At 42.7% G+C, this 23040-nt stretch overlaps 1 protein-coding gene across 1 annotated transcript; it reads left to right on the top strand.

Annotated features, from left to right (window-relative positions):
* Positions 1-19982, top strand: LOC150003232 (hsp70/Hsp90 co-chaperone CNS1 homolog). Its single transcript, XM_090285024.1, has 11 exons — positions 1-139; positions 295-413; positions 975-1092; positions 2084-2245; positions 3990-4067; positions 5749-5873; positions 10763-10849; positions 12485-12699; positions 13289-13370; positions 16077-16159; positions 18533-19982. Exons 1-11 carry the CDS (start codon positions 1-3, stop codon positions 18633-18635), a joined length of 1311 nt encoding a protein of 436 aa, XP_090141150.1. The 3' UTR covers positions 18636-19982.
* The last annotated feature ends 3058 nt before the right edge of the window (positions 19983-23040 follow it).

The raw sequence follows: 23040 nt of genomic DNA, 5'->3' as shown, positions 1-23040 counted from the left end.
ATGAGTGGACAGTGGGGCGTTGGGGAAGCCGGGTTTATCCACCACCACAAAAGCATTCGGGGGGCGGGGCTGCGGCTGAGGGGGTGGCGGGGAAGGGCTGGGCGGGACAGGTGTCAGTCCGAGGGACGATTGGAGCCAGGTTGGCCACGCCCCCCGTACCGCGGAACACTAGGCAAGCGATCGGGCGCCATCCGGAGGATTTAGGGAAGGGCCCTCGCGCGGCCGGAAACCGGGGAAACCGGGTTGCAGTTTCCGGCGGCGCCGGGACCGCGAGCCCGTGGCTGGAGAGCTGAGGAATTGCCGTGGAGCGGCCTGAGCCGGACCCCGCGTCCGATGACACTCAGGACTCGTTAACGGAAAAATCCCCGAGCCAGCCTTACCGTGGCGGCTTCCACGAGGACCACTGGGAAGAGGTAGGCAGGCCTGTGGGCTCCTCACCGTGTGAGGGCGTCGTGCGGACTTAGCGGCTCCCTCAGCTCCTAGACCCCTGACGCTGCCAGCAGACGCGTGGTTTCTGCTCGAGTGTTAACAGTCGGCCTCGAGGGGTTGGGGGCCTTCTTACTCTGTCAGTGCACTCAGGACAGGTTTAGGAGTCAGGCCTGTGACTCCTCCACCCACTGGCTCTGCTACTGGGTCGGTCACTTAACTTCTCTGATCCGTCTCCTGGATCTATAAATTGCCCTAGGTATAGCACGAATGTGATGGGGTTGTGGCGAAGATGAAGGAACATTGAGCGCTCAGTGAAGATGTGTACTGCCACTCTTGTAAGAATGTCATAAGGGAAAGAATCTTTAGAGATCATTATTCTACACTCTCATTTATAGATGAGAAACTGAGGCCTGGGTAGGGAGCGACATAGGCAATCATGATGTTTTGCACATCATAATAAGTAAGAAAATTTTGATGTAGAGACTTGGATCTACTCAGTGGCAAATCCCATTTCTGTGGTTCATTCTTCTCTTAACAATCTCTAGGAATTTGAAAAGATCCCCCTATTTATGAAGAAAGCACCATCAGAAATTGATCCCAAGGAGAATCCTGATTTGGCTTGCCTCCAGTCAATTATTTTTGATGACGAGCGATCTCCAGAAGGTATCTTCCATGACTCTTAACATTTGTTCCGTGTCTATTGAATTGAGGTAAAGAGTGAGTCGTTCTGTCCCTGGCCAGTGTGGCTCGGTTGGAGCGTTGTCCCATAAACAAGGGGTTTCGGGTTCTATTCCATTCCTAGGTTGCGGGTTCCGCAGCGTCCAGGTGGTCCCGTGGGGGTCCAAGTGGGCCCATCGGGGCACGTGTGAGTGGCAACAGATGGATGTTTGTCTCTCCCTCCCTTCCCCTCTCTCTAAAATCAATAAGCATGTCCTCAGGTGAGGATTAAAAAAAAAAGTGAGTCGTTCTGATTTATAACACGTAGTAGTTAGCCTGAGATAACCTGTCACTATTTATTCCACATCCAGTTTTTTGGACACCTACTAAATGCTAGGCATTAAGGATACAGGGGTGAAGAAGACCAGTCTCCAAGGTCATGCTCCAGTGGGTAACCAGATTGTCCTAAAGAATCAGGACAAACCTGTGTGATATGTGTCAACATGTAGCTGTATACAAGGTGCTGCTGGAACACTGAAGGCAGGGAGGTAGGGGTGGGCTCACAATGGATCAGAAATTTGAACTGAGTCTTAACAATTTTGTAGGCTCTTACTAGGGTGAGGATGGAATTTGCATTCCAGGGAATAAAATAACATAAGCAAAAGTAAAAGTATAATTTCCCCCCATCTCTTCAGTAACTTAAAAAAAAAAGTTCTTCAAAAACTAGGGTACGTATACCTTTTTTCCTGTATGTTTTCTTTTTTGTAAGCACTTAACTTAATAATCTACCTTGTAAAATATTTGGAATTGATTGTAGTATTAAGTACACATGACTTTATTTCTCCATGTTAATAAGCAGGTTTATAGAATTTTTTGAATTTTGTTTCCCTATTGGTTTCTTCTACTTGGTTTATTATGTTTCATTGTTGCATGATTTAGAATATTTTTAATGAGCCTTTTAAAAAATAGAAGATAATGATTATTTCTCTCTTTGCAGAACAGGCCAAGACCTATAAAAATGAGGGCAATGATTACTTTAAAGAAAAAGACTATAAAAAAGCTGTGATATCATATACTGAAGGCTTAAAGAAGAAATGTGCTGACCCTGATTTGAATGCTGTTCTTTATACCAACCGGGCAGCAGCACAGTACTATTTGGGTAATTTATTCCATTATTGAGTGCTTTCTAAAGAGTTAACTTACGATAAAGGCATTATTATGGTCAGTGGGGAGTTTGAGAATGTCAGGAAGAAGAGCTGCTTATCCCAGATACCTAGGATCGTTTACTCTAATTGAATTCTGATCTTCCAGGCAGAGTTGGTGAAAAGGGAAACCAGATAGATTGCATAATTTTTGCTATCTGAACAAATGGGTGACATCAAATACTTTAGTATATGAGTTGGTATGATCTGGGATTTTTTTAAAGCTCACATGCTTCTATTCCCTCAAAAAAAATGTCCCATTCCCTCCTACCCACCCCCGCTTCCGGCCTTCTCAAGGATGCTTTTGTGGAAGGATTAAGGTAATAGAGAACTTTGTGTGAGAGAAACTATATTATCTAAGGGAGAATTTCTCAAAGAGTATTCTGTGGGACTCTTGAAGTAAAAAATATTCTTTGCACAAGTAAGTTTGGAAAGTGCTGTTTCTCTGTGGGGGATTTGCAGTGCACATTGGTATGTTAAGGACTCTTAGATAACCTACAGCAAAGAACCTTACCCCATGATTCTCAGGGTCTGTAAACCACCTCTTCAGGTAACACTTGCAGTACTGTTCTGCAGATATGACCTTGGGAAACACTGCTTATTTGCTAGTGACTAGTCTTCATCATTTTAAACCCACGTTTCTTATCACAGTTTAGAGAGGACCTGGGAATGACCCCAGGCATTCTGAGGGGCTGAGAGAGAATAAGCCTTGCAGTCTAGCTGGGATGAGTCTGTTGGGACTCATCACCATTTGAGCAGAGTTCCTTTTCAACCATTGTCTGCTCTACCTGTTTTCTCATTTAGCCTGTTTTATTATAAAATCCTAAGAAAATAAGAGTGGTATAGCACTCCAGAGATTATTTGGGCCAGTCAGTGCCTTCATTTTGCATGGGCCCAGGGAGAGGGACTCCTTGGTTAAAGCCTGAACCTGGACTAGAGACCCAGTCTTCTAATTTCCGGAGGAATATATTTTCTTCATTCAGCAGACAGACAGTATGCTGTGCCAGGTACTGGCATCACAGAGATGAGTAAGACCTGACTTTTACTGTGTGCTAGGCACTGTACTGCGAACAAGAGTTACATAGCTCCTTTCCTTGGTGAACTTAAAAGGTGTCATTTATAGGGCTAACATGAGCAAGCACCTTGCAAGAAAAAAACCTGTGCGTGTACAGGGACACCAGAGGACCAGATGCATAATAGTGAGAGCCATTCCTTGTATATGTCACTGGTAGGGCTTATAAAGGACTTTGACATTTGTTATCCCTCTTGACCTCATAGCAACTATGTAAGGTAGGATAACTTAGAAGAATATTCATGGGTCACAATGTACCCACAAAGTTCATGCTAATTTGCTCTCTAATTTACCATTGGAGTACCCTTTTCCCCTATCTGGATATTATCAATCTTTGCCAGTTTCATGTTAATTTTAATTTCTCTAATCATCCATGATGTGGAGCATCTTTTCATGTGCTTATTAGCTAGCCATCTATAGTTCTGTGGATTGGTTGCCTGATAAAAACATTTCTAAGGCTTTTGATGAGCATAATTATGGATATTTTTCTAAAAACAGTTGCTCTGATTTACATTTATCCAAGATTGTACAGAGTGTCTTTGTCTCTACGCACAAAATTTTGGAAATATTCTGATTTTAAAACTTGTTGGTTTTTTTTTTTTTTTTTTAACTAAATGGTGTTTCATTAGGCAATTTTCGTTCGGCTCTCAATGATGTGACAGCTGCCAGAAAACTAAAACCCTGCCACCTCAAAGCAATACTGAGAGGTAAGTTTTGTACAGTATGATTAGAAATAAGGAAAAGTTAGTACTTACTGTGCCAAAAGTTGAGACATTTTAAGCTTTGATATTAAGGTGCTAAGAAACTAATGAAGTCACCTTATTTTTGCAATCTTGATATTAAGTTCCTTGTCCTTATCAATAACAACATTCCATTTTTTTAAAGAATTCCCCAGAGAATAATCTAACCCTTTGTGTTTTAAGAATTTGTAGAGAAAATGAAATTCCTCATTTCAAATTAATAAAGAATAAAAATTAATTAAAATAAGGCAGTTCCAAAGCCACATTCTAATTTTTTTGCAAACGTTTTTTTATTGAGCCCTGACCAGTGTAGCTCAGTTGGCTGGAACATCATCCTGTAAACAGAAAGGTTGCAGGTTCAATTCCCAGTCAGGGCACATGTCTAGGTTGCAGATTCGGTACCCAGCCAGGGCACATACAACAGGCAACCAATTGATGCTCCTCTCCCTCTCTTTCTCCTTCCCTTCCCCTCTTTCTTGAAAATCAATGAGCATGTCCTTTGGTGAGGATTAAAAAAATTTATTTTTGTTGATTGAAAGGCGAGATATTAAAATGCCATGTTAATGTTAATTAAAAGATAAGTTATGCAACCTGTGCTAATAACTCTGATGCTGAAATGTTCCCAGGTTATTTTTTCTCTTGTAGTCTGACCTTTCTATGTAATAATAGTGTTTTATTGCTTTTATACTTCACCGTTTTTTGAGAAGTTTAAAGGTGCTTTGCAAACTTTAATTTATTTCTCAAGTATTAATTTTCCCTATATCCCCATGAACCAACGTAAAATGCTTTATTGAAATTATGCTTTAGCTATTTAGATATTTATGATTGGAGGTGGTAAGCAGATCCATGCTCATAGGGAAAGAAGGTACTGAATAAAGATTGGCAAGTAAATTGAGTATAGTCCTGTGGAATTGGCCTCAAGTTGGGCGTCTGTAATCCTTCATTGAATTGTCAGTTTTACCTTACTATGTGATCTTAGCAAGATACCCACTCTGAGTATCAGTTCATTCATCTTTGAAAGATGAAGTTGGATTCTGTTGACATGTAAGCACTTATAGTTCTCATATTTTGAAATTCTATGGAAAGCCCAAAGAGGCTAATGGGAGAAAACTGAGCATGATTAAAGGAGAGGCAGCTTAAACTGGTAGACATCAAGAACAATTTCAGGAGAGGCCTAATGTCTTTGGTCTCGCCGCTGCTTTGATTAATGGCTGAGGCAAACTGTACTTTCAAACTCCATTTAGAAAAAACACCTGAGACGGGCTTTATTCTTCTCATTTGCAGATAAAGAACCCGAAGCTCAGAGATGCTCAGTCCTTTGTCTAATGCCTAGTTGGTTAATGACAGAACCAGATTTCTAGCCCAGATCTGTCTGATTCCAAGGCTTTTGCTTTTTGCCACTAAGCTGTAGCCTTTCCTACTTTGAGTCCTTAAGACTAGGGAGGCTCACAGGAGTTTTGAGCTGAGTGCACTAGAGATCTTACTGATCTAAGATATAAAAAATAGTCTTTCTAGTTTTGGGAATGCAGTACAAGGGACTTTCCATATAGGGTGCTGGCTGGTAGGTAGTGGAGGTGGGGATTCCTCTTCAAGGGGGGCTCTTCCTATGCATGTTGTCCATGGATCCTAAGGGTTCTGAGTTCTGCAGGTGTCTTATGCCATCTGGAATTAAAAAACTCTGCCGAGGCTGTGCACTGGTGCGATGAGGGGCTGCAGATAGATGCCAGAGAGAAGAAGCTTCTGGAAATGAGGGCTAAAGCGGACAAACTAAAGGTTGGTGGCAAAATCAGCAGCCATTTGACATTTAGTCAGCATTAATGAATGAATTAGTATTCCTCAGATTGTGTCTTTTGGTCATTGTAAACTTTTTCTTCTTTAAAAATAAAACCCATGAACCAACAAGTTTTAACCAAGATGTCTGGGCCCTTGCAGAGCTGCCCAAGCAGGCCGTTATCAGTCATGATGTCCAGGTCAACAGATCCTCATCAGGCAGGTCCACCAAAAGATCCAGCATAGAGAGAGCCACCAGCATTCCTGGAGGACACACCACAAGCAGCGTTAACCCAAGCTCTATCTCTAGTTGTCACAGAAACAGAGACAAGAAAGGAAGCAATATCAACAGATGAGCCGACTCTACAAATGACAAGAGTAAAAGGGAAGAGACACAGAGCCACCTGGAAGTGAGTCAGGTGAAGAGACCTGTGATATTATTAACTGACACAAAGGAAATTAGAGATCATCTACTAGAGAGAATTGATTCTGTCCTTGGTGCAGTTGATAGTTTGGCCAAGTTCATGGAGGCTAAGTTTAAATCACTAGAGAAAAAACTAGATAAGTTATAGACTGATTTGTCTTTTTATGTATTCCAGACCAATACCAGGTACTCCAACTAAGAGGCGGTATCCAAGTCTTCCAGGTGAAAGCAACCCTCTGCTGTCACCACTTCCTTTTGCTTCGCCCTCTCATGCACTCAGTGGACCTCTTAACAAATGGGATGGTTGGTAATTGCTCAACAAACACAACAAATTTAAATGCCTAGAAAGATGCTGCAGTATCTTTACCTCAAGTGGATAGTATCCTGCCATGAGAGTACATTGCCATGTATAATACCACCATTATCAATAAAAATAAGTCAATGCAAATAAATAAAATAAAAATACATTGAAAAAGGAAGAACTAAACCAAGAGAGGAAGAAATCAGAAATTGCTAGGGGAGGAAAAAGACATACTCTTTCTCTTCGTTGTCTGGAACTTTGAACCCTGCACGATACTGTAGTTGAAAAGTATGAGAATTGAAATGACAAATTCACTAGGGAGCTTAATGGCCGAACTTTGAAGATAGGTCATTTGCGATTACCCAGTTTGAGGAACAGAAAGAAAAAAGAATAAAGGTGAAGTGAGACTGAGACACCTGTGGGGTGTCATCAGGCACATCATCATAGGCATACTGGGAGTTCCAGGAGAGAGAGAAAGGGGCAAAAGAATATTTGAAGAAATAAGAACTGAAAACTTCTCAGATTTGATAAAAACAGTAATCTACCCTCCCATTTGATAAAAACAGTAATCTACCCTCCCAAGAAGCTTAACAAACTCCAAGTAGGAAATACTTAAATCTATACCCAGACACATCATAGACTGCTGAAAGTCAAAGACAAAGAAGAGAATCTTAAAAGTATCAAGAGAGAAGTGGCTTCACATATAAGAGACCCTCAATAAAATTAAAAGCTGATAGCTCATCAGAAACCATGGAAACCAAAAGGCAATGGGATGACGTTCAAAGTGCTGAAAGCAAAAGACTCAACCAAGAATTCTATATCCAGCAAATCTACCCTTCAGAAATGAATGAGAGGAAGAAGTAAAAACTACCTCTGTTTGCAAATGATATTGTCTTGAATATGGAAAATCCTAAGGAATCCACTAAAAGAACTATTGGAACTCAAATTAGTTCAAGCTGGTAGGATATGTCAATATACAAAAATTATTTGTATTCTATAGAGTTTTAATGAACATTCCCAATATGAAATTAAGAAAACAATTTTATCTATAATAGCATCAAAAAGAATAAAATACTTAGGAATAAATTTAACAAAAGTAGCATAAAACTTATACTTTGGAAATACAAAACATTGTTGAAAGAAACTAAACTGAAATGAGTGGGAAGACGTTCCATGTTCACGGATGAAATCTTATATTGTTAAGGTGACAATACTCTTCAGTGCACTCTGCATCAAAATTCCAGTTGGCTTCTTTGTAGCATATCGACAAGCTGATGCTGATATTCATATGGAAATTCAAGGGACCCAGAAGAGCCAAAACAATCCTGAAAAATAAAAGAAGACTCATACTTCCTAATTTTAAATCTTACTACAAAACTGTAGTACTCAAGATATAGTATTTCCTCACTTACTGCGGATATTACATTCTAGAACCCCACCCCCGCCCCCACAATAGGTGAAAATCCACGAAGTAGGAACCTTACATTTATTTTAGTATTTATATATATTTTAAGGCTTTATAAACCCTTCCCACACACTTATAAACCGTTCCCAGTCCCTTATTAACCTTTCCCACTCCCTTATTAACCTTTTCCACACTTTTATAAACACTACTTTCATTCTTAAACATATTCTACACTCTTAAACCTACGTAACTTGAACAACATATGTATACAGTACCGCAAAATCCCGCAATATAGCGAAAAATCCATGATGAATAAATAAACATAATTTTAAAAATCCTGTGATACAGTGAGGCCGCGATAAGTGAACCGCAATATAGAGAGGGACTACTGTGTTGTGGTACTGGCATAAGGATAGACATATCGATCAATGTAACAATTGAGGGCTCAGAAATCCTCAACAAGAGTACCTAGACCATTCAATGGAGAAGGAATAGTCTTTTTAACAAATGTTGCTGGGACAACTAAAATTCTAAAACAATGCCAGTGTGATATAGAATGGTATGACTATGTTGGAAATCAGTTTGGCAGTTTCATATACCTGTCCTGTGACCCAAGAATTTCACTCCTAGGAATCTACCTAAGAGAAATAAAAACAAGTTTATAGAAAGACTTGTATAAGAATGCTATAGTCTGTTTTTATTTATAATAACCCAGAAATAGGCCTTGTAGCCAATAACAGGAGTGTAGATAAACAAAGTTGTATATTTATACCATGGAATATTACTTGGCAATAAAAAGAAACAAACATACAGTGTTGAGATGGGAGGGAGACCGACTGCAAAGGGGCATGAGGGAACTTTCTAGGGAAAGAAATATTCTCTACCTTGATTGGAGTATTGAGCTCTCAGGGTATATATTTGTCAAAACTTATCAAAGTTTGTAAATTATAACTCAACAGAGTTGATTTAAAAAGAGGGAGCAGTTGCAGTGGCTGCTGTGGCTCAGTGGATTGAGTGCCAACCTGCGAACCAAAGGGTCACAGGTTCTATTCCCAGTCAAGGCACATGCCTGGGTTGCAGGCCAGGTCCCCGGTTGGGAGTGTGCAGGAGGCAACCACACACTGATGTTTCTCTCCCTCTATTTCTCTCTTCGTCACTCTCTAAGAATAAATAAATAAAATCTTAAAGAAAAAAAGAGGGAGCAGTGAACTCCATAGTTCAGGGCTCCTCTGACCTGACCTGGTGGTTATTCCACTTTATGTGGGCTACTGAGACCCAAAACTTCAGGAGATACAGCAGAAAGCCATATTCACCCACTTGCATTCTGTAAATCAGTAAAACATGAGACAGAGTCCGAGTCATCCTTAATAATCCATCTTAATCATTCTCTAATGTGGACCAGACAGTGGTCAAGTGTAGCTCAACTAGGAAGGTGGAATTGGATATAGTTCTATTGGTATCCATGAGTGGGGCACTCTTGATAGTGTAATCAAACTTGCTAACAGCAGAAAGGATTTTTGCATCCCTCTTGGCAGACTGGATTGGAGAAGGAATGACCAAGAATTATCAGCCATTATCTCCCTGAAAGGGTAGGCTGTCCACAAGAAAAAAAAAAAAAAAGGCACAAAAAGAAACTAGCCTTTCTGGGGCATTTGTGGGGAAGTTGATGAATGGTTGGTGCTATATTTTCGAGCAGTGGTCAGAAAACTGATCCACAGGCCAAATAGAGGCCTGTTTTTGCACATGCTATGAACTGAGAATGTTTTTCACATTTTTAAAGGGTTCTAAACAGCAACAAAACCAGATACTAGATGAGAGAGACCACACATGGTCTTCAAAGCCTAAAACATTTACTCTCTGGCCCTTTACAGAAGGAGTTTGCTGATCCCTATTAATCACAATCTTGAGGGTAAGAGCAGGATCAACTGATTTGGGGTAGATTAGCAGGAAATGGAAATTAAATTATCTTCCTGCCAGATTAAGTAGACTGGTGGCATTTTTCTCTTGTGGATTATATAATAATTGTGAAAAAGACAGAGCTTCTGATAAGTTCTTGCCCTGGGTTTTCCCATCCATACCAATGAAACTAAAATGCCCCATAGTTGGGGGTGGGGGGTGGGGGGATGCCCTGGCTGGGTGGCTCAGTTAATTGGAGTGTTGTCCATAAACCGAAAGGTTCTGGGTCTGATTCCTGGTCAGGGCACAGGCCTAGGCTGTGGGTTCAGTGCATGGTTGGGGTGCATATGAGGTCACCAGTCAATGTTTCTCACATCGATGTTTCTCTTCCTCTCTCTCCCTTCCCCTCTCTCTAAAATCAATAAGCATGTCCTCAAGTGAGGATAAAAAAAAAGAAAGAAAAAAAGAGGCCCCATAGTGGTATCCATGCAATATCAGTCCCTTTACCAAGAACGCCCTTTCTTCTTCATCTGGTGGACTAGACTCTTCCTTGCCTGTTTAAACCCACCTTCTCAAAGGTGCAGAATTAGTCACTCCTTCCTCTGTATTTTAAAGCACTTGGTTCACACCACCAGGGACTGTGAGCTCCTTGGGCATGGAATTGTAGATTTTTAAATTTCTGCTGTCACTGGTCCTGACACCCAGACATGTGCTTTTAAAATGTTTATTGAACTGAATTTAGCTACTGGTGTCCCTTGACACAGGAGCCTGGATTGCATAGAGTCAAGAGATAGTAATTTAGGAACAGGCTAGGGTAACGAGGAAGCAAATTCCCTGGTGATGATTGGTCTGAATTTCATTTTCAGCGAACTGAACAGAGGGATTTGAGGAAAGCAAAGTTGAAAGAAAAGAAGGAGCAGGATCTGAATGAGGCTTTACTCCAGGCCATCAAGGTGAGTTCTCAAACCTTAGGCCCTTATGGTCTTGTCAAATCCACTGATCCTGAGGCCTCTTGGGAACCTTTCTTGGGATGCTTTACCTGAATGGATTTGTTCATTTTCTCTCTGTGTGATGAAGGGGCTGTGGAGTCAGACTCCCTGAGTTCAGTCAGCTCTCCCACTTGTGTACATGTGTTGGTCTCAGGTAACCTATCCTGAATAGTTGCTACGGGTTAAGCATCATTTAATCTTCACAGTTGCATTCTGAGGTAGGTTTCCTGGCTCCTGTTTTGCTAGGTGATGATGTGGTCTCACAGAGGTAAAGAAACCTCACGTAGCTAATGTTGGTCAGTCAGGTCCTTGCTGTAAATGAATGTAGTCTGATCCAAACCTTGCTTTTACCTGGTGAGCAAGTCACTCGGTGAGCCTTGGATTACTTGGTCTTGGTGTTGGGTAGGTTCTTGGTTTCATTCTTTGGTGAGTTAAATTACGCACCCATTTAAGTGACTTGTTGACTTTGAGAACTTCATACTACTCAGATGCACTCCACTAGTCCCCCCGCCCCCACAACAAGCAGTCTGTTCACACATATAAACAAGTTAAACAAAATGGAATACTCCTGATTCTCCATCTAATTCTCATTCATAATCAGAGATTTGGTCATTTTCTAAAATGTAGAATATTGAAATGCCCAGGCATTTGCACACACACCTTATTTTGGTTCTCTCCTTTAGTCTTAACTGCATCTCAAAAACCTCACTGTACAAAAGACAGTGTATACACAAAACCACACATACTATTACCAATAGTTTAAAGCAGAGGTCAACAAATTGCAGTCCTGCCTGTGTGTTTATGTGGTACCTGTAACTGTTTCACACTACAATGCCAAAGTTGAGTAGTTAACTTCAACAGAGACCATTTGAACCACAAAGCCTCAAATATTTCTTATCTGACCCTTTAAGGAAAAGTTTGCCAACCCCTGTTAGGAGATCCTATCAAAGGCAATTTTGAGTGCATGTAATTTTCTTCTCATTTGTAACCTTAGGAATCTCCATACACAAACATAAGAGGTGACTCTACTATTCAGACTTCAGATTATCCTTAGTTCCATGAGACAGTCAAGATTAAATCAGTGTGCATTATCTTTAGTATTCCATGTCCTAGCTAAACAAGCATTGTCATTTTTGTACATGCCACACTCTTGATCTTTTCTGTGCCTTTGTACATGCTGTTCCTTGGGGCAGAATGCCCTTCCACCTTCCCCCACTTCTACTTCTCTGCCTTACGAAGTCTTTGTTTAAGGCCTAGAGTTCCCCAGTCACCTCCAGCTTTCAGACTGAACTAATTATTCATGGTCTGCAGTTCCACAGCTTTACTTCTTACTGTATATTGTACTTATTTCCTTAGGTCTCCCCACTAGACCATGAGCAAGGTCTTGAGGGCAAGAACCGTGTCTAGTTCGTCTTTGTTGTGGTACACGTCGGGGGAAGTTGAGTTAAACAGATGATGCCTACTATGTGCCAGGCCTCAGGGATAATGAAGATGAATCAGGGAGCTCGCAGTGTTGTGGTTTCCCTGTTTTAGTGAAATGTGTTTGCATCTTTCCACACAATAAGGTTTCTTTCTGTTTCTGTCTTTACCGCAGGCTAGGCTAGGAACATCAGGCTAGTTGCTGAAGCTGCCAGTGAGGATGAAGATTCAGCCTCAGAAGGTCTAGGTAAACTGCTGGATGGGCTCAGCTTTGAGAACCCCTATGGAGCCAGGTTGAGTGTAGATGACCAGGGCCGACTGAGCTGGCCTGTGCTCTTTCTGTACCCAGAGTATGCCCAGTCGGACTTCATCTCTGCTTTTCATGAGGACTCCAGGTACTTACTTGCCCAAGAACTTCTGCTCTTGCTAGCATGCTCTTTTCCTGCTGTCTCTGCAGGAGGGACAGGTGGATTTTGGTTGAGGAGGGAAGAGAATAGTGTAGAGGGTTTCAGTCTGGTTTGGCGTAATCTCTATCCTGTAGCTGATTCTCCTTTTGCTAACTACCCTTGCAGTGACAGACACAATCTCACCATTGTACTGACGGGGCTGGTACGGTGTTTGTACATATCTGGTGAGATGTGAAATAATTGTAGGTGGTATATGCATAGTAATTTAAGTGTATTGTATTAGACAATATATAACTAGAAGTTATAACGTGATTTCCTAGGGTTAATGCTTAGAATGTGGCTGAATGTGAGGAATGTTGTTAAGCTTGAGTCAGACTTAAATTTAAAGAAAATTACTATGTCCTAATAGGACAAGTGATACACATACACAGTTTGGGCACTGTTGTAAAAATGACTTACATTGCATTTCATGTTCTGTACATTCTTGTTATCTCTGTGATTTGGTGTCTGGGGACTATGATGTGGGAAAGTAGATCATGAGTTATTGATACCCAGAAAGTACATGTTATATCCTTAGGTTTATTGATCATCTAATGGTGATGTTTGGTGAAACGCCCTCTTGGGACTTAGAGCAGAAATACTGCCCCGATAATTTAGAGGTAAGAGAAGTTTTATTTTGTTCCTCTATGGGATTTTTTGCGGGGGTGTGGAGGTTTCATTGCTTTTTAAAAAAATTGTGGTAAAACAGAACATAAAATTTACCATTTGCCATTTTATGTTCTGTATATTTACCATAAAATACCATTTTTTAGCTCTTTTTAATTAGTTATATAATTATTATTATAGTTCAGTAGCATTGAGTACATTCACATTATTATACAACCATCACCACCATCCATTTCCCTTTTCATCATCCCAAACTGAAACTCTGTCCCCATTAAACAATATAACTCCCTATTTTCTCCTCCAGCCCCTAGAAACCACCATTTTACTTTCTGTCTCTACTAACTTGACTACTTTAGGTACCTCATATGAGTGGAGCCATATAATATTGGACTTTGTGTCTGGCTTGTTTTACTTAGCATAACATCCTCAAGACTCATCCATGTCGTAGCACGTGTCAGAATTTCCTTTTTAGGGCTGAATAATATTCCATCACTGGGATCAACAAAATAATCCCAATTACAGTACAAAGAATTTATCTTCTAACCATTTCAGAATAAGATGCCGACTGATCCCCCATCATCCCTGAATACTTCAGTTTCTATTTCCCACAAACAAGGGTATTTTCCTTCAAAATCCTAATCAACCATCAAAATCAGGAAATTAACTTTGATACACTAGTACAGTGATTTTCAACCGGTGTGCCACAAGAATTTTTAAAACATACAAAGAGGGGCACTGATCTCTTTTCCCTTAGATTGTCAAATAAAAAAATGACAACAGCCAACACGATAGCCATCCAGTGTGAATCAATCAAAATTATACCTATTTGTTTGGTGTGCTGCAAAATTTTAGTAATTAGTTTATGTGTGCCATGAGATGAAAAGGGTTGAAGATCACTGCACTAGTACCACCTAATCCTCAGACTCCATTCAGCATTTACAGTTTGTTCCAGTAATGTCCTTTGTAGCAAACAGACCTGTTCAGAATCCCACATTGTATTTTGTATTTAGTGGTCATGTCCCTTTAGCCTCCTTCAGTCTATTGAGGAGTTTCTCGGTCCTTCCTTGATTTTCTTGATCTTACTACTTTTGAAGAGTACAGACTAGGCATTTTGTGTAAAGTCCATCCGCGTGGGTTTGTCTTTGTTTTTTCCTGACGAGATATGGATTATGCATATTTGACCAGAATACCACAGAAGTGATGCGTCTTGTTGCATCCTGTCAGCTGCTCTTAATTTCAATTTGTCCCATTACTGATGACATTCATTTTGATCACCTGATTGAGGTGGGGGTCTGACAGTCTTTTGTACTGTAAATCTTTTTTTCTTTGTAATTAGTAATTTATAGGGAGGTACTTTGAAATGATGTAAATGTTCCATTGTTTATCAAACCTTCAACATAATAATCTCTTTATATCAGTTGACTTATGGTTTCCTATTTTATTCATTGAGTTATAATCTATTACTATGATTAGGTTATACTCATATTATCTCAGATTTGGTCAATGGGAACCCCTCTAAATTTGTTTCTGTGTCCTTTTGACTTGTTTCCATTTTGTAAGCATTTCTTTGCTTTCTGGCACAAGCTGTTCTAGGCTCAAATTGTGCTTTTTTTTTGTCTCAGTTCTGGAATCAACCATTTTTCCCCAAGCAGTCCTGGTTGTTTTTAGTAGAAAAGTGTATTTGGAGCCAAGATCTGTACAATAGGGGTGTGGGCGTGTAAATGTGTGTGTGTCTGTGTGTGTGAGAGAGAGAGAGAGAGAGAGAGAGAGAGAGAGAGAGTGGGGATGGGGAAGAGAGAGAGAGAGAGAGAGAGAGAGAGAAAGAGAAAGAAACATGAGGTCTCACAGGTATCTTCAGTTCTAATCCAACACCACAGGCTCTCTTTTCTTCCTTTCTATATTTGTAATAGTGGCTTCTACTATTATTCATATATTTATTCATTTGATCAGTCCCCCTCCTGTCACTACCACGGTCCCCTCTTCCATGTAGAATCTTCTTCACCCTACCTAGACTTTTGACTCGCACATCAGGCTGCTGCCCCAGTGTAAGCGGGGTGCCTCTTCCTACATGCACACCGTTCAACCACTCTGCACACATACCCCTTATCCTTCTTGGGTTCTCACTCCCCGTGGCAGCCCGCCCCCTGCCATTTGTGGTTGCCTTTCTCACCCTCATTGGTCTCTGACACTTCATATTGGCTGTCCCCATGCATGGACACCCTCCTCACCCAATGTGGGATTGAGAGCTATCTTACGAACGTAAGATGAGCCTTTGTTCTGTCTTTGGAAAATGGAGCCAATAATACCCTTTTTATTTTTATTTTTTAAAATTATTTAGTTATTTAGAGAGAGGGAGAAAAACATCGATGTGAGAGAGAAACATCTCTGTTACCTCTCGTACATATGCCAACCAGGGACTGAACACACAACCCAGTCATGTGACCTGACTTGGAATCAAACCAGCGACCTTTCACTTTGCGGGATGATGCCCAACCGAGTCACATGGGTCAGGGCCGATAATACTTTTATTAGTATCTTGGGGGAGGACTGAGTACTTTATATTCCACTGCTCTGTATGGGAGGCATTCAGCTAATAGCAGTCATATCTCTTTAACTTACCCTAGACTTGGCCTCAACATGCCTGGTGCTGCTGCAGCCCTTTGTTTGATCTGACCTCTGCTCCTCTGTTAATCTTGCAGGTCTACTTTGAGGATGAGGACAGGGCAGACCTGTACCAGGTGCCTTCCAAGAGTACCCTGCTGGAGGTGCTACAGCACCCCCGGTGAGTCACTTCATGGGGCTGAGTAGAACAGGGAAGATGCCCACCCATCATCCCTGGGGTACTGCCGGTTCTCATTCCACTGCCAGTTGTCTCGCACTTCCTGCCCTCTGCCCTGGACACAACACCGTGAGATGGCACCATGGAGACTGCCCTGGCCATTTGCGAAACAGGTGGCAGTGTGATGACTGAGCTCATTGCACTGCAGCCATGGTACCCTCAGACTGGGAGAAGTGAATGGGACTAGTCTAAGGAGGAAAAAGCTGTCTGGCTCTTGTACCTAAAGACAGCAGGGTGGTTCTCCTGCTCTCAATTGTGCCTTGTCCCCTGATTCTGTTATATGGAAAGAGCACTGGCTCTTGAAGTCCTGGCTGTGTGACTCTTTAGGTACCCACTGCCTCTCTGGGGCGATTTCCTCATCTCTAGAGTGGGAATAATAACTGTTGCCTATATATTTCTCATGTATTTGAGAGCTGATGAGAGAGCAGGAGTCAAAGTGCTTTTGTAAGCTGTAAAGGACGGTCTTGTGCTAAGGACAGTACCTTCGTCAGTAGCAGTAGCAGCCAGATGGATTTGGCAGTTCTTTCTTTTGCTTTGGGGTGTTTCTGGATTGTCAAGGAATGCCCTCACTAGATGTATAAATTGATTCTTGGACTAGTTTTCCCTATCTTTGAGCAAAGCAAATGCTCCTGTATTCAGGCTTAATGAGCCCAGTATGTTAGGGGAACGAGGATGGTTGGGTGTGGTGGGAAATGAGGCTGGAGAGCCAGGTGAAGGCCATGTGTGAAGGCCTTGAATGTTCTACTGAAGGAACATGACCTGTGTTCTGATGGTGGCGTACGGGGCCGCAGAGGGTGTTTGTGTTGGTAAAATTTACAGTGATGTACAGACTTGGAAGAAGTGTTGTATTGGTTGATGGTGGGGCCTGAAATAGGGGATGGATTGGAGACAGGTTTAGGAGGCAGATTGGGTGAGAATTGGTGATGTGACTGACAGGGTAGGGGTGCCCCACTCGTCTTTATGCTTCTGTTTTGGGTTGGCAGACGGGAGGTGACGATTTCTTTAAATATGATCAATTACTTTGCTTGGCAGTGGTTTTTTTCTGGCTCCAAATCTTACAATTTTATTGACAAATTTTTAACAGTTTTCTCAATTACTAGCAAATTATCTAGATTCTTTAAAGGCCTGAGGTCCACTCTCCCCCATCTCCAAAAGAAAAAAAGAACAAAAAGGGGGTTGGGGGCGAAATCTAACCAGAAAGCAGACTGATTTGTGGAGATGAACCAATTTTATGCTTCCCCAAAAATGTAAATGTGGTTGGAAGTTATTGCTTTTTAAATGACTACTATAGTTACTAAGAGGCTACCCAGGACAGATTTCCAGCAATTCAGACCCTATACATTACTGGAAATAAACTGGGACCGACCAAGATTGGGTGGAGCCAAGATACAAGTCTCTCTGTCAGAGGCAGATTTAACAGTGGGTACACGGGGCGCGCGCCCTGGGCCCCGACTTCTGAAGTGTCCTGCAAGTTTACAACTTGTATGTAATTAAAATTGCACACATGAAACCAAACTTGGTGTCATTAGAAAAAAGTGTAAAGTTGGGATTTTGCGGGGCCCTTCAGAAGTCGGGGACCAGGGTACGTGTCCGGTGCGCCCGCCGTTAAATCCGCCTCTGTGTCTCTGTCCAAATCAAGCACACCGGGTAATGCTAACACCCCTCAACCTGGGAGGCCGAGGCCTTGCCCGTTTCTCCAACCTGCCTCAGTCCATTTGCTTTATGCCCAACAACAGCAAATATTCTGGTGACCTGCACTGCCTGGCTTAATTCCCCCAGGCCCATCATGACCCACTTCCTGAATTAAGTCAAGTTCAGGCATGACATCTTCCAGGAAGCTTTTCCTGATTCCCTTTTCCCATAGAGGGAGTCACACCCCTTGGACTAAGGGTGTACCTCACAAATGCTTCTACAGTTTTGCCTTGCTGTCGTTCATTGATTATTTATCTCCCTCCCTCCAGGACTCGAGAGCCAGGACAACGGTTTTTGTTTGTTTTGTAAAGTCTGTTTTCAGCACAGTGCCTGCCTTACCCTGGACATTCACTATTGAATGAATGAATGAAAGCATGTCCTTTTAGTTTTATGTCATGTTTAGTCACAGACAGTCAGTGCTAGAGGACTGGCCCAAAGATTCTGAGGGGGCAGGGTTATGCTAATTTGCCAGATTTATAAACAACCCAACAAATAAATGTGCTAAACTTGCATTTTAATGTTGAACTCACATCCAGAGGTTCACCTTGAATGTTGTTGGGAAGGTCCATGGATGATTAAGATTGCAATTCAATTAACCCCTCTTTTTTGTTGTATTCACTGCAGGTACTTTGTAAAAGGCCTGACACCAGCATTTCTGGTCTGTGTGGGATCCTCCCCTTTTTGTAGAAATTATCTCCGGGAGAGAAAGGTGCACCAGGTAAAGTGACTGGGCCAGGCTGTGGAGCCAGGCCCCCTGGATCCCCGTCTTGATCCTCTTCTGCCTGGAATATAGCACACTTGTATCAGCTGGACATGCTCCTAGAATCCAACATTTTTTTCTGTTATCCTGGGGACAGTCCTTCCTCAAATCGTAGGCAGGGAGGAGCTGCTGACTTCCCTGAACTGCAGCCTCCCTGGTCAAAGTGCTGAGCCTGAGCTGGTCTTCACTCTCCTCTGTTGATACAAAACTCTGTGCCTTGGTCATGACATCCTTGGACTCACTGTGCGCTGTGTTAACCAGCCTCTCTCTCTGAAGGGACCATCTGTTGCAGTTACCATAGCAACTGACCGAATGAGCTCATTGGACTGACTCAAGATCCAGTGACCTGGTTCTGAACCTTTGTGGAGTTAGAGGCTTTAGAGAAGCTAGCCCTCAAACTGCATGTACATACAAACCATGCATGTAATTTTAAGGCATTAAAGCTGAGAGACTCTGGCCTCTGGTTATTTCATGAGCACGGAGGGTTGCTCTGTGGGGATACTGTAGATAAGCAGTTCTCAACCTGTGGGTCACGACCCCTTTGGGGGTCGAACGATCCTTTCACAGGGTTCACCTAAGACCATCCTAAAAAACATATATAATTACATATTGTTTTTGTGATTAATCACTATGCTTTAATTATGTTCAATTTGTAACAATGAAAATACATCGTGCATATCAGATAACTTACGATTCATAACAGTAGCAAAATTACAGTTATGAAGTAGCAATGAAAATAATTTTATGGTTGGGGGTCACCACAACATGAGGAACTGTATTAAAGGGTCGTGGCATTAGGAAGGTTGAGAGCCACTGCTGTAGATGCTTTGGGGTGAGATGGGGCCAGGAAGGCCGGGTCCTGTTTGTGTATCTATAAAAACCTACAATCTGGGATCCTCCAGAGCCCCTAACAGGTTTGCCATTTTTCCTGATCTTTGTAATATGGAGGACTGTGATATTCTTGGACAGTGGACTCTGCATTCTTCCCAGTTTTCACATTTTAGGATTTTGTGTCTTTGAAAGTGGAAAGTCTTTGCATGTTGAGTCATTGTCATAGGTTGTACCTAGTGGGTTTTATATGTCCTTACCTGTAGCTATGTGACTTCTTGCAGTGCCCACCCCATCCCCCATGGAGGAGTGCACTTGCCTGAAGAGCCATGGTGTGGAAGGTTCATGTTCTCTTCTGCCATGAGAACACATTTCCCAGGCTGGGGCTGTTCCTTCAGCCTGGGTGCCAGAATGGTAAGACACATGGAGCAGAGCTACAGCAGCTGCCCTTCAGCCACTGATTGCAACATGAATGAGAAAAAAATGTTTGTTGTAGTAACAGCACTGAGATTTTGGGGTTGTTTGTTACTACAACAATGCTAACTAATACATCATTAAACTGAAACCAGCTGCTGTCCTTGAGATGGACTGCTGTGGGATTTTGTGCTGTGTGCTTCCTTGTCTTTGAAAGGCAACTTGCTGTGGAATATTTACAAAGAACCATGCAGTCGTGGCCAGGAAGCTGAAGTTCAGCCTCCATCCGAAGCCTGGCTGAAGCCATAGTGAGGCTGTTGTCCCTCACTTCCCAGCTAGAGACTCCTGCTTGGTTCTCTTTGTAAGAACTCAGCCATTTTGTGTAAGAGGCCTGACATCAGTTAGCAACGACCCTAGCAGGCATTGTGACATTCAGTTAGCAACAACTCTATCAGGTATAGCAGGGTTCCCTGCAGCAGCTGCCTTCAGTCACCTCACTGTCTTGGGCAAAGCAGGTTCCAGTGGGTCACCTTACTCCTCTGTGAAACAGACTGATTATTCTGCCCCCTCCCAGGACACTGTGAGGCTGGGATGAGATGACAGAAACGACCAGACTGTACCATGAAAAATATATGCACCTGACAAGGGTCGTTCTATGACCTTCGTCCCATCATAAGGCTCCTGGCAGGCCAGGTCATTAGCCAACTTCTGTTCTCCTTTCCTGTCAGTCCCTGCCCATCCCTCCAGGTAAGGGTGAGGACAGAAATGGAAGAGACTTAGAATGGCAAATTGTTAGACCAGAGGTAGGATCCTAATGGCTGTTGACTTGCTGTGACTGTAAAGGACTGTGCTAGGAGCTGCCTTCATCTGTAAAATGTTTCACTATACCTACCTCATAGGTGTGTCTCTGGCACTTCTCTGCAGGTACTGTATCAAAGGGCTCAGTCAAGTGCCTGGCACATAATTATTCAATAACTAGCTCTTAAGCGATCCAGGTGTACAACTATGCAGACTGGTAACACTAGACCAGTGGTTCTCAACAAGCGTCATTGCACTGAGGGGACATTTGCTTATGTCTAGCGACCTTTTTCTTCATCACAACTTGGTGGGAATGCTACTGGCATCTAGTGAATTGAAGCCAGGGATGCTGCTAAACATTCTATAGTGCCAGGATGCCCCCGCCCCCCCCAAATAAAGAATTGTCTGTCCCAAATTGTCAATACTAGTTTGAGAAATGCTGCACTAAACCTTCCACAAAGCTCGCTCTCAGTGGGCAGGGGCCAGATGGAGATTTGTCTGACACATAGTGGGAGCTCAGTGAGGGTGAGTGTGCTGAAGAATAAATGGATGACTGGAAAAAAAAAAATATCAGGTCCTGTTCCGAGGCACCACTTGTGCACACACTAGCATCCAAGCTCAAGCCCAGTGTGGCCCTCTTACACCTCCAGGGAGGCTCCTGGCCTGCCAAGGCCATGGGCTCTGCCTCCTCTGACTTCTGCCATTCTCTTTGGTCTCCAGGAGAGTGGAACAGGCACAGATTTAGGAGCAGGCCTGCAAGGCAGGGCTCTGTGCAGGCTGCACAAGACTGGCACATGTACACCCCACCGCCAGACCCCACAAGTCAGGGTCAGGGTTTTGCAGGGTGGGGCTGCAGGTGCAGATGCTTCCAGCTGAGCTCACCTGGGGCCACCCTGGCCACCTGCCCATGTCTGAGACTCTAGCAGAGCTGATTCACAGCTCCTGCAAGGACTCAACCCTCCTCCACCTAATTTTACAGATGAGGAAATTGAGGTCCAGAGAGGAGGAGGAGCAAGGCCAAGGCACCAGCATCCTTAGCACCCATGACTCGAGACAGAACTTTTTCACCCCTGAACGCGTGATGGATGCGGGGCATGAAGTTGAACAAGGCATTGGTGGGAAGGGGTGAAGTGGGAAATCCTTAAGCAAAGGCAAGGAGTCTTGCAAAGGCATATTCCAGGGGCAGTGCATAGGCTGGCCTGGCTTAGTAATAACAGCTGCCATCTATAGAACACTTAGAATGTGCCAGTGTTGTAGGTGCTTTATGTGAATGGCTCACTTAATCCTCCCAACACCTCTAGGAGGCAAGTAGTTTCATAGCACCGTTTTACTGATGAGAAAAGTAGCAGAGAATGGCTAACTTGTCCAAAGTCAGCTAGCTAGTGGAAAGTATAGCCAGAACTTGAATTCAGGACTCCCCTAACCCTTCAGGAGACATTAATAGTAACAAGGTTGGCGCCTGCATTCAAGGACTTGGCAATAGGCTCAATGGCCCTTGTCTACTCACTCCAAGATTATGGTCAAGTCTTGGCATTCAGTCATGCAATGTTCCCAATTTGTCTGCCTGGGTAGAAGAATCTACAGCCCGAAGAAACCCTTACCAGAGCCCACAGTTGAACTCCATAGCACCTGACACCCTACCAATGGGGCTCCTGTCACCCCACAAAATTCCTAGGTGAGCCTAGTCAACAACTTCTACCCTTGCAAATGGGACATCCTCAGTTAGCATTAACTGGGAAGTGCCTCCTCCTCGCTGTCTTGGTCCTACACAGTTTTAATTAGCCAATGGCAATTAAGCTTTCACCATGGAAGCTCATAGCAGCCTTGAGAGCTGCAGGTTTAACAGGAGTGGACACTATGCCTACACTAAAGTGGTGACTTAATGTCCTGGCCCACATGCGCCACCTGCCCACCTACCGTGTGCAAAGGGCTAACTGGTCTGACAAGGGCAGCTGCCACTTACCAATCAACTGCTCTGAGTTAGGCACTGTTGTCCCCATTTTACTGACCAGGAAGGGCTGGGAATATGAGGAAGGTCATACCTGCACAAAGGCACATGGCTATCAAGTGGCCCAGGAAGTTGCTCTTGAGTTTCTAGTATGGGTCACTAAGATATAAGCCATTATTTTCAATTAAGTGAAGGACCTTGATTTTTTTCAAATGTTCCCTAAGTTTGCAATATCATAAAAATGTGTTCCCATTTTCCACATTATAGAAAACTATCCACAATTATAAAAACTCTTCCTAACTCTAAGACAAGGCCTTACATGCCCTTGGAGGCATAACCATCCATTCTAAAAAGACATTCTGCCTCTTTGGTGTAGAAATGGAG

Source organism: Furipterus horrens, unplaced genomic scaffold, assembly GCF_987537825.1.
Source record: "Furipterus horrens unplaced genomic scaffold, mFurHor1.1.pri manual_scaffold_8, whole genome shotgun sequence".
In the NCBI taxonomy this organism is placed as follows: domain Eukaryota; kingdom Metazoa; phylum Chordata; class Mammalia; order Chiroptera; family Furipteridae; genus Furipterus; species Furipterus horrens.
Note: the sequence above shows the minus strand (reverse complement) of the source record. Positions and strands in the feature narration are given on the sequence as shown.